The sequence below is a fragment of the Andrena cerasifolii genome, chromosome 2, assembly GCF_050908995.1.
Source record: "Andrena cerasifolii isolate SP2316 chromosome 2, iyAndCera1_principal, whole genome shotgun sequence".
Taxonomy (NCBI): domain Eukaryota; kingdom Metazoa; phylum Arthropoda; class Insecta; order Hymenoptera; family Andrenidae; genus Andrena; species Andrena cerasifolii.
The window spans coordinates 25,533,288-25,545,203 of NC_135119.1; the positions used below are offsets into that span (position 1 = coordinate 25,533,288).

General features: G+C 39.8%; 1 protein-coding gene across 2 annotated transcripts; it reads left to right on the forward strand.

The window, feature by feature from the left end:
* Window positions 1-1,624: 1,624 nt before the first annotated feature.
* Window positions 1,625-11,916, forward strand: LOC143366010 (caspase-1). Of its 2 annotated transcripts, none has more exons than XM_076806687.1 (6): window positions 1,625-1,830; window positions 6,457-6,605; window positions 8,176-8,420; window positions 8,533-8,711; window positions 9,420-9,561; window positions 10,535-11,916. In XM_076806687.1, the coding sequence occupies exons 1-6, from the start codon at window positions 1,681-1,683 to the stop codon at window positions 10,771-10,773; spliced, it is 1,104 nt and encodes a 367-aa protein (XP_076662802.1). In that variant the 5' UTR covers window positions 1,625-1,680; the 3' UTR covers window positions 10,774-11,916. The 2 variants fall into 2 exon arrangements, with proteins under 2 accessions (XP_076662802.1, XP_076662803.1); XM_076806688.1 differs by lacking the exon at window positions 1,625-1,830 and adding an exon at window positions 4,203-4,250.

The following is an 11,916-nucleotide window of genomic DNA, read 5'->3' on the forward strand; positions in this document are numbered from 1 at the left end:
GTTCGAGTTCGTGTGATTTCGAATTGCATGTAAACAGGGTGATAAGAGTACTACGTGAATCAGGCGATTGTCTGTTTTATTGTCGAACTGCTGGAACTGTTTGAATGGAACATTGTTTTTAAAAATTCATGGCCTTCTTTGAGGAAGAGTATATTAATAATATCAGACTTATAACATTTATCTGTTAACGAAAGTAGAATAAGAAACTTAATATCCCATTACTTTTCATATCAATATGGAAACATTAATTAGCATAGTTCCATGTAAAACAGTTATGTGAACTGAAAGTATAACTCGAACATCGTTTTTTCATTGTAATCGTGTGATTATCTTGGAAAGATTATCGCTATTTCAAGCTTCAAATTTGTATTCGAATTAAACTCATATTTCGCGCGTTTGCACCGCTAGAAACCAATAACGACATCTATAATACATATTCTCCGAAAGAAACCTACTATAGATTACCTAATATAGATTAATTCCCTTAATTCGAATGAAAATAAATATTTTCAATAAAGTCCCACAAGGAACTTAAATTAACAAAACTTGTCTACGAATTGCAAGGTATCTATGTCTAGTTCCTCAAGCTAGGAAATTAAAATAACGGTGGTTTCGAAGCTAATTTTTAAATTCTCTAAACACGAATCCGAAAATTTGCAAAGCTTCGAAACTCTAGAAACTATCGAAACTCGAAACTATCGAAACTATCGAATCTATCGAAACTCGAAACTATCGAAACTCGAAACTATCGAAACTCGAAACTATCGAAACTCGAAACTATCGAAACTATCGAAACTCGAAACTATCGAAACTCGAAACTATCGAAACTCGAAACTATCGAAACTCGAAACTATCGAAACTCGAAACTATCGAAACTCGAAACTATCGAAACTCGAAACTATCGAAACTCGAAACTATCGAAACTATCGAAACTCAAAACTATCGAAACTCGAAACTCGAAACTATCGAAACTCGAAACTATCGAAACTCGAAACTATCGAAACTCGAAACTATCGAAACTATCGAAATTGGGAACTATCGAAACTCGAAATTATCGAAACTCGAAACTATCGAAACTCGAAACTATCGATACTCCAAACTATCGATACTCGAAACTATCGGTACTCGAAACTATCGAAACTCGAAACTTGATGTGCTGACTCTATTTTGTAAATGAAACATCTTGTTTTAAGAACCGGAGTGAACAAAATTTTTGCATAAATCTCTATTGACAGTGGTCAAACAAAATACAAACAAAAATATAACAATATTCAAATTCTCGATGCACAGCCCCAATTTTATTATTGAACCAATTAGTATTATTTTATCAATCAATAAAAATAAGAATAAAATAAACCAATTAATCCCCGAACCACTTTCAGTATCCAATAAAAGCGGTTACACACTGAAGTTGCAATGGGAAGCACGCATCCAAGTGGAATACCTGTCCCACCGTTGATCTATCGGCGCGAATGCTACTTTTACGAGGACCACATCCGCCTGGCCAACAAATATTTCCCGCCGAACCGCGGAAAGGAGATTTCGATCGCGTCGCTTCGCAACGCATCCGATAAAACTTGTATTCTAAACGACGGCGATAAAAGCAGATAAGGCTGCGGTCGGTGTCATGTGTACACCGTCCAGATATATCCAAAGTAACCACCAACGCGACGCAACACGATGCTCGCCCTTCTACTCTGCCTAATTTCCGTCACCAGGACCACCATAGCTTACTTCACCGGCCAGTTCTTCAATAAAGATCGCGGGTCGAGGGCAATCGAGGCTGATACCGAGGTCTCTGCGACAGATTCGGCGAGTATGCAGGAACAGGTAACGGGCTGGCATAAATTTCGGCTGCTTGAGCTTGATAGAGGGGAATTCTTTGCTCTCTGAAGACAGTTGGGCGTAGTATTATGTTTGTCGAGGTGTCGCGCAGGGCGAACAAGCTTGGGTGGTGGTTGTTGAAGCGATTTGAGGGTGGTATTTCAGGAAATGTTTACTTTCTTTTGAGCTCGATACGGGGGGGACCATTTCTGTTTGAGGAAAATGGGGCGGGGGATTGGATTTTTGTTGAAGTTGCGTTTGCCGTCGAGGGTACCTCAGGGGAAGTTGAAGTTGGGGAGATCGGAGGTTGATGCTTGAGCTGGGCAATGCAGATAGCCGCGTGAAAAGGTTGCTGCAAACTTCTAATTAAGCTTGGCGCAGGGGAACTCTTTCTTATTCAAGAAAATAGGCGGATGGGGGTTTTGTGGATACTGCGCTTGGCGTCGAGGGCACAGGTTGATATTTGAACTGTGAACGTCGAATGTTTGATGAATGAAAAAGGTTTATAATTGCTGTTATTTGTTCAGCTGACTGGGTGAATCTTTTACCTTGATTTCCGGTTCCCTCCGCTTTGAGGGACATATGATTCACCCCTTCCCGCTGTACAATGTTGCATTTTTCGTGTTTATAGAAGATTGGATATCTCGAGATGATAACGCAAGCTGCATCCCGGTGCGAAATTTTTTTTCCTCTTTGAAAGTCTTTTAAAACTGTTGCTGCACGATCAGAGATTCGCGCGTGAACCGAATTGATTCCTCGAGCTGACCTGAATCCCTCTTTGAGGGGGACCGAAAGTGGCTAGAAGTTTTTAATAGTTCCCTGCCATCAATCTTTCATGAACCTTTCAGAGCCACGAAGAATGCACGTAGTTTGAAGCACATTATTAAAATTTTAAAGATTCTAGGAAAATAATGAAAATTCTCTTTGTGCTCCATAATTCAGGCAAATTTATTTTCAACTTTGAAGTTCCATGACCCATGCATTATCGTGGCCTGCCTTCGATCCTTTTCTTCATTACTACATGCTACTCGATTAATAATATTTATTAACTGACACTCGTCATCGAGCTTTCTAAGTCGATTACTATATTCGAAACTACCCCTATTTCAATTCACACGCGTCTTAATGTTCTTAAACTAACAATTTAGGAGCTTGCAGCAAGAGGGGTGCAGCCCCATCTTGACCAACTTCGAGTAAATTAGAAAAAACTGTTTATAAAATTATTGCTTTGACTTAAGGGGGAACACCACTGTGACGGCTGGAAAAGTAAGCGGTTTTTAAGAATTTTTTTCAGGAATAATTTACAGTTTTCATAGAAAATTTGTATTACCTACCTTTAGAACAATGTCTTAAGAGACCATACAAAAAAAAAATAAATAGAAAAACATCCATAAATTTTAATTTATTAATTAATCTTCTAGACCCCTCCCACGCGAGCTGGTCGAATGTGTAACTATGGAACAGCAGGTCCGACATCAATTTTTTTTTATTTTTATAAACTATATGAGTGTACTTTCCATTGAACGTACGGATTCTGTGATTGAAATCAATTTTTTTTAAATACGCTCGAAAAACTGTCTATCTTATTCGCGGATGTTCGAAACTTTTCTTCTCAAGCGCACCATTTTTACAAAAATAATTTGTTTAAGAAATCGGTACGTACAACGGAAACTACACTCATATAGTTTATAAAAAAAAAATAAATTTAGTTACAGATTCGGCTAGCGCGCGTGGGGGGTCTAGAAGATTAATTAATATATTAAAATTTATGCATGTTTTTCTATTTATTATTTTTATAGTCTCTCAAGACATTGTACTAAAGATAGGCAATACAAATTTTATATGAAAACTGTAAATTATTCCTGAAAAAAATTCTTAAAAACCGCTTACTTCTCCGGCCGTCACAGTGGTGTTCACCCTTAACATTAAAAAGAGAAGACTAATAGAAAAATATATATTTTCACAGAATAAGTAATATCTATTCAGTCGATAAGTTTTTATTTCTATTTTTGGCGAATTCTTCAAATCTGCAGCTACCCTTGACTTGCACCAAAGTGTACAAAAAACCGTTGCTATTTGATAACTATGCACAATAAGGAGTACAGTTTATCGATTTGCCTAAACACCGTTCGATATCCATGATTCTCCTCCAACGGAAATTATACACGACTCTCTTGTGATTCGATGCTCAGAAGTTCTCTGTAAAGAGCCTCTTCCTGGTTCATCCTCGTGGACCGCCACTTCCGCTCGCAAGGTCGTCGTAGAAATTAATCCCGACCGTTGCTTAATTCCAACGAGTCAGATTATCTCCGAGATTACTCGAGCACGTGCGCGAAGACAATGCATTTGCCCTAGAGAGAGTGTCCGACGGGGTTGATTGTTTGTCAGTGAAGATGGCGAAGAGGATGGAGAACGATGACGTTCAGGTACTCGTCCACTGTAAAACGCCCCGTTTTTTTTTTTATCTTAATAACGTGTGATGCATGAGTGGTGCAGAGTAGGGACGAAACTCGTTTCGTTAGGTAGAATAAATTAATTAATTTGAATGATGGTCGAGCGTGAAATATCAGGTACCTGGGCTGGATTTTATTATTATTATTATTATTATTATTATTATTATTATTATAATAATTATTATTATTATTATTATAATAATTATTATTATTATTATTATTATAATTATTATAATTATTATTATTATTATAATAATTATTATTATTATTATTATAATTATTATAATTATTATTATTATTATAATAATTATATTGTTATAAGTATTGTTCAGAAGTTTCATTGAGAGAATTAATGGCGTGGATTCTTCCGGCTGAGATTTGAGTTATTTTTAACAGTTGCGCTAATTAATTTCTCAATAATCCTAGTTGCAATTTGCATATTAGGTACCTGCGATGTTCTGATTGCTTGCAAGTGGTTTCTATATCTTCCAGTGTTCGACGGAGATTCTATACTGGTGAATGTCTATCTATTTTTGTGCGATCTAATCTATCTATCACAGTTTCGAAGGTTTAGTGATTACAGTCGCTTCCAATCTTTCTACAGGGCGTATAAAAAGTAATGGTCACCGCTTTCAGGGGTGAATACACAGCTCTGGATCGGCGGAGATTTGTAAGGAAAATTTGCGCGAAATTTTTCCTAACTTTGGAAATTAATCCTTTTTTTACATCAACGCTTAAGGGGACTAGGCAGTCGAAAAATCGATTTCTTTTTTATTGCATTTTACGAAAGTACTATCTTTTCTCAACAAAGTGCCGCTTGGTTTATAGTAAAATTTGTAAAATTGTAGATTTGGCAGCTAAGCTGGCCGCCTTTGCCCAGAAACTTTAAATGCGTTTTTCTCGAATATTTTTTTCCCTTCATTTTTTCCTGATTGCGAGCGAATTGGGGTTGAAATCGACTTGGAAAAAATTACAGGATGCGTAGAACATGTGTCATTTCGGCGCAAACCTCTGATATGGTCTGTAAAAATTCGAGATTTTCATAAAAAAATTAAGAAGTTACCGAATTTTTTTCAAAAATCCGGCGACTTCTTAATTTTTTTTATGAAAATCTCGTATTTTTACGCACACTATAAGATGTTTGCCCCGAAATGGCACATGTTCTACACATCCTGTAATTTTTTCCAAGTCAATCTCAACCTCAACTCGTTCGCAATTAGGAAAAAAATGAAGAGTAACAAATATTCGAGGAAAACGCGTTTAAAGTTTCTGGGTAAAGGCGATGCTATATGTTCCCGCTTCATGTTTTTAGCTGCCAAATCTACAATTTCGCGAATTTTACTATAAACCAAGCGGCATTTTATTTAGAAAAGATAGTACTTTCGGATAATGCAATAAAAAATCAATTTTCCGACTGCCTAGTCCCCTTAATGCAGCAAGTTTTCTTCACAAACGTCCGCCGATGCAGTGGTGTAGAATGCAGATTCACCCCCCGAACACAGTGACCACTACATTTTATACAGCCTGTACACTTTCTTCGCGAACTTTCTCCCACCCTTGTTGTTAGATTAGAGTGGCGATTAAGAAGCTTTCGCAAGGTCGACGAGCACGATGGTAAACAGGACGCAGATCGTGACTAAAGGTAGAGTCACCGCCAAGATAAGGAACTAACCTAGATAGATATCAAAACAAAGGGAAGCTCGATACACTGGTAACAAGTGGACTGACTCACTAAACAAATATCTAATTGTCCAGTCGTATCGAATTGTATCTAATTCTCAAGCAGTCCCACCAACCGCCGCGGGAAAAAAAAATTAAAAACGATTTCCTCGCTCGAGGAATCTCATTCTTCGCGTTTTATCGGCCGGAGTTGTCATTTATGCGACGTTTATCTGATAATACGGTGCTGGCAGCGTTGGTGACTTGGAGCTCACGTTTCTCACGATAAACGGTGATCCCTTTCGGGGGCTTCCGCGAAGATCCGCGATTTCTAGCCGGGGGGGAGGGGGGGGGGGTGGCACGTGCTGCATGGTGTGCTGGCGATCGATAGTTGCTACGAGTCGAATCGCAGTCTCCACTTGATAATTCTACTTTCTTCACCCTGACCCATTTTTCACCCAGGCCTGACCCAATTCTCACGAATCCTTCGCGCCTTCGTTGATCGATAATCGGTTTGCAGGATTGTCTGGATCAGGCCCCGTCGACCTCTTCCGGTTCGGCGGGCCCGCAGCGCAAGAGGAAGTCGGGCAGAGTGCACGTGGCCGACACCATTGTCACTACTCAGGGTGCATACGAAGTTGAAGAGGATGACTACTACCCCTATTTAAGGTGAACGCGTTACCTTTGATTTCGTTAATGATCGTCGGATGAAACAATGACGGGGATCCTTCGTTCGCGTTCTCAATGATTGATCGTTCGATCCTTTATAATCAGGGCCGTTCCTGGGTTTTGGCCGCTCAGGCGCAAAAACAATATTGCCGCCATGGTTAATTCAATATTCTTTAATTAAGAATTTAGTTATTAATCATATGCGGGGTAGAACCCATTATGTAGCAAGGATACATAACATTTTGCGTGTTGAATACAAATAAATCTACATATTATATGCGTACTGTATCGAATTATACTTGACAATGGAGAGAAAAATGAAAAAATAGAGGTGAAGAATGAGTAATGAAAAATGAAAAATGGGAAATGAAAATGAAAATGAAAATGAAAATGAAAATGAAAATGAAAATGAAAATGAAAATGAAAATGAAAATGAAAATGAAAATGAAAATGAAAATGAAAATGAAAATGAAAATGAAAATGAAAATAGAAATACACAGAAAATAGAATAAAAGTGAAAAGTGAGGGGTGGAAGTAAAAGTGTATACTATACTATTAAATTTAGTTTTGTCGCGTTAACGGATTACCAGCTACTTTGATCGTTCGCTCTTAGCATTCTGTGCAATTTACTCTTTAATACGTCCACAGATTCATGAAAGAAATCAACTGCATCAGCATATAAGTTCGCTTGTTGTAGTAGCCGGTTAATCGGACCAGAAGATCCATATTTCGTTTTGTACACGATATAATAGAATAAGGATTTTTCCCTGAGCGATCTGGGTGATAGTTTTATGAGTTCCAGCAGGGGTGGACAATCAACTTGGCCTTTTAGTATTCGAGATAGAAAAGACAGGCCTGCGACCATTCTGCGTGTACGTAGAGGCGTTATACTAAGCTTATCCATAATGAGGGTGTAATCACGATCTAAAAAAGACATCGATTGGCCCAGCTTGTAAACTGCGTATCTCAAAAATCTATGCTGCACTTTTTCTAGGATTTTTTTGTATTTTAGATGTGTTGGAGACCAAATTATGGATGCATATTCCATGTGGGGCCTAACCAAAGTAATTGTACATAGTAATATAAAAAAAATAATAATATATAATATATAGTAATATCGTAATAAAAAGAATTTAATATGCAGTGCTTAGTTTTATATCTATACATGCATATTTTTAAACAGTTATCATGCAAAAAAGTTTCGATTATTATTCTTATTAATCAAAATTTTACATGTAATAAATGGCCTGCGGCCTCCCCTAGGTTTGGCCGCCCAGGTGCTGGGGCACCTTCTGCACCCCCGCCAGGAACGGCCCTGTTTATAATTTCTCCGTGGCTAACGATCCTCGGGTTTCCCTTGATCTCCACGAGCCTCGAAAACTGATGAAACAGAAGAAATTATTCGTATAGGTTTGAACGAGGCGTACGGAATCAAAGAAATCCCAGACCTGTTAAAATGCTTCGATACTAGATCACCTGTACATCTTGCGCACGCGCGTGAGAGGTTTCCCTATTAAAAGGCCCACCCATTGATGACGTTTCCTGTTAGAAAAGATCCTTTGCACCGTAGGAAACCACAGCCGCCCGTCAAGTTGCCCGTGGAGAAGGACGCGACCCACTACAACATGAGCCACAGGCTGCGCGGGATGTGCCTGGTGTTCAATCACACCACCTTCGACCCAGGCATGGGCCCGCCTCGAGAAGGTTCGAGCGTGGACGTCGACACGGTCGAGAGGACCTTCACGATGCTGGGCTTCGACGTGCAGACCTGCCAGGATTACACTTACGACGATATCATGGACGCTATAACTCATCGTACGTGTCCTTCCGTTTCGTTTGATCTATGAGTCCCACGAACTCGAGGGATCAATTTCTTTCCACTCTGCCCAGTGCACTTTAAGCGTATTTAAGGATATCGTGCTTGCAGTGAGGGATAAAGACCACAAGGACGCAGACTGCGTCTGCGTCTTTGTAATGACCCACGGACATACCAACGGAATGATATACGCGAAGGATCGCCCTTACGAGAGGCAGGATATCTGGAGATCCTTCACGGCGGACAACTGCTCCTTTCTCACTGGCAAACCAAAGCTGTTCTTCTTTCAGGTGATGCCCACAGTACTGGTCTTATTTGTTGTTCTTTGTTTCTAGTTTATGGGATCACTAAAACCAGTGGGGGGTTTAAGGAAAATCGCCCAGGTGGCACACCTTATGAGGGGCCCATTTTTCGGGAGAATGAAGAGGTAGTTTGCTAAAAACGGGCTAAGTGTAGTAGTACAGGAAAAAATATACTATTTGGATAAAATCATATTTTTTTATTTTGAAGATAGGGCCCTAGGGGGCCTTCTGGGCCCCTTTTCCGGAAAATGGAAAGGTAGTTTAATAAAAACAGGCTGAGTGTAGTAATAGTACAGAAAAAATATACTATTTGGATAAAATCATTTTTTTTTATTTTGAAGATAGGGCCCTAGGGGGCCTTCTGGGCCCCTTTTTCGGGAAAATGGAAAGGTAGTTTAATAAAAACAGGCTGAGTGTAGTAGTAGTAGTACAGAAAAGATATACTATTTGGATAAAATCATTTTTTTCTATTTTGAAGATAAGGCCCTAGGGGGCCTTCTGGGCAGGGGACCCTTTTTCGGGAAAATGAAGAGGTAATTTACTAAAAACGGGCCAAGTGTAGTAGTACAGAAAAATACATAAAAGGTCCCTGGGTGCCCTTCTGGTTAGGGGCCCAGGCGGCAACTGCTCATCGGCCGCTCCTTAAATCCTTCACTGATTGAAACTATTAAAAGTGGGTCGCGCGATCGTTTGCAGGCTTGCAGAGGCACTGGTTCGGAGTCGGGCGTCGAGGTGTACAACATGAGCATATCGGAAACGGACTCGGCTGTCAGCACGGCGGCGGCGTACAAACTCCCTACTCACGCGGACTTCCTGTTTGGTTTCAGCACAATGGAAGGTAACGATTGTACTCGGTAGTATTTATTCGAGGGAAGATTTTCTGAAGAATTTAACTTAAGGAAGTTGGTGCTGTTTGTTGGTTGAATGAGTAACTCAACGCTCCATTTCTAATCGCGAGTAAAATAAATGGTAGGCAGAGTGCACGTTCTTTCTATGATTCACGAAACATTTCCACAGAATATTGGTATAATTATAGCAGTGACGCACCCGCGAGAGAAGGGACTTTATAAAAATAACAGAAAACTGGATTTTATTCTTCAAATAAATTTTTATAATCACCTAATGAATTTTATTGAATTTGCATTAAATAATTTTTGCTTAAAAATGTTTTTATCCGTTCAACTCGGCTTCACTGACAAGGAGAGGTTCCCAGATGCCCGCCTCCGATTGCTTTGGTTTTTGGATACGTTTTAGAGAACTGAAAAATAAGAAATACGTGTCTTTTTATTTTGGCCTATTTGCATGTTTAGGGGGTGAAACCACCCCTCAAAGTTACATGGGTGGTTTTTTATTTAGGCACGTTTTCCTATTTAGGGGGTGAAACCACGCAAATAACTTTGAGGGGTGATTTTACCCCCTAAACATGGAAACGGGCCAAAATAAAAATACACGTGTTTCTTATTTTTGGTCCTCTAAAACATATCCAAAAACCAAAGCAATCGGAGATGAACACCTGAAAATCTTGTAACTTTGAGTTTTCACCCCCTAAACATGAAAACGGGTCGCTATAAAAAAACACGAATATCTCATTTTTCGGTCCTCTAAAACATATTCAAAATTCAAAGCAATCGTAGGCGGACACCTGAGAACCTCTCCTTGTGAGTTACAGTGCAGTTGCAGTAGAAAATTTTGCAATTATGAGTGCTTGCAACTGGCACCTCTACTATCGCAGCCAAATCCCACTAATTTCACGTAGAATTGCGTCTTTAATAAACACTACCGATTTCTCACGCTCATATCGTCGTTTAAAGACTTCCCTGCTTGGCGAGACCCGAAGGATGGCGCGTGGTACATTCAAACCTTATGCGGAGTCATAAACGATTACTGGGAGACGACCGATTTGCTAAAGATGATGACGATAACCGCGCGCAAGGTCGCCACCGAATATATTACCTGCAACGACGACCCAGCCAAGCACGAACAGAAGCAGATGCCCTCGCTCTCGTCCACGCTGACCAGGGACCTCATCTTCGCGCCAAAGAACAAGTAGCGAGATCAACGATCGACGAGTCCAAACAGTATCGAACTTTCTTCCTAAACGGGAAGAAGGAACAAGAATCTAGCAGAATACCAATCTAAGTGCTATTTAGAGAGGGACCTCGAACTTTAACTTGCACGTGTCAAGGGGATCGACAAAGAGAACCGCTCTACCGATCTTCCCTCGCGTCTCGTCGTGATAAGCGTATAAACGTACGTTAATAGCTTAATTTTCCTCTGCTTGCCCCGGCCCACGTCGCTAATTCAAGCAGGCGATTCACGAGTGTCGTTTTGAATAGCTAACTTATGAGTAGGACACTCGTGATCTCGCCGCGATAAAAGGAGCTTCGGATAGCAGATTGATCTACTTGATCGAGCTTACTGAAACTCGTCCAGCGTGAACCCAGATGGAATACCAAGCGATAGTGACACTTGTAAGAGGTATCAAGATAAAAGGCAGAGGTGGGCAAAATTTGTATTTAAATTAAAAATTTCGAGTAAGGAATAACAGTTAAAAGAAATGACTCGTCATGTGGCGAATAAAGTTAAACCGGGTTCTCGGCGGCACGAACGCACGCCAGAAGATTATTTAACATCGAATAAAGTTAAAGTTGACAAATTTATTCGACGCTGAAGTCGAAACACTCGATAAATTAAAAAATTGACTTTACTCGTCGAATAAAGAAATTAACCCGGATTTTCGAACCTCGAATAACGAATAAAGTCAAAGTAACTTTTATTTAGTTAATGCCCAACTCTGATAAGTGGAGCCTCGATGCTTCATCGCCTGTTAATTCCCTGGAGATCTCACTATTGCTTGGTACACCTGCTTTAAACTTCAGCATTTCCATCCGAGGCGTCTAAAATCGTAAGCTCCGCCTGGGAATGATCCCTAATGCTAAAAAAATCTGGGCAATTTATTTCTAAGCCGCTAAGGTTTGATATCTCCCTTAAGTCAATCGACAGATATCATCTACTTTACTACTACACGTATTTTTACCTTTTGTACTCGCGCGCACACTTTACTACATTAGATTCGCTTCATCTACCTCACTGAGGACTGCAATGTAGACATCGGAAGAAGCTCGTCCGCGGACCAATCCTCAGATTGCCGGACCAAGAGTGAATCGAAGTGGAATAAATGTTTTTATGGAGA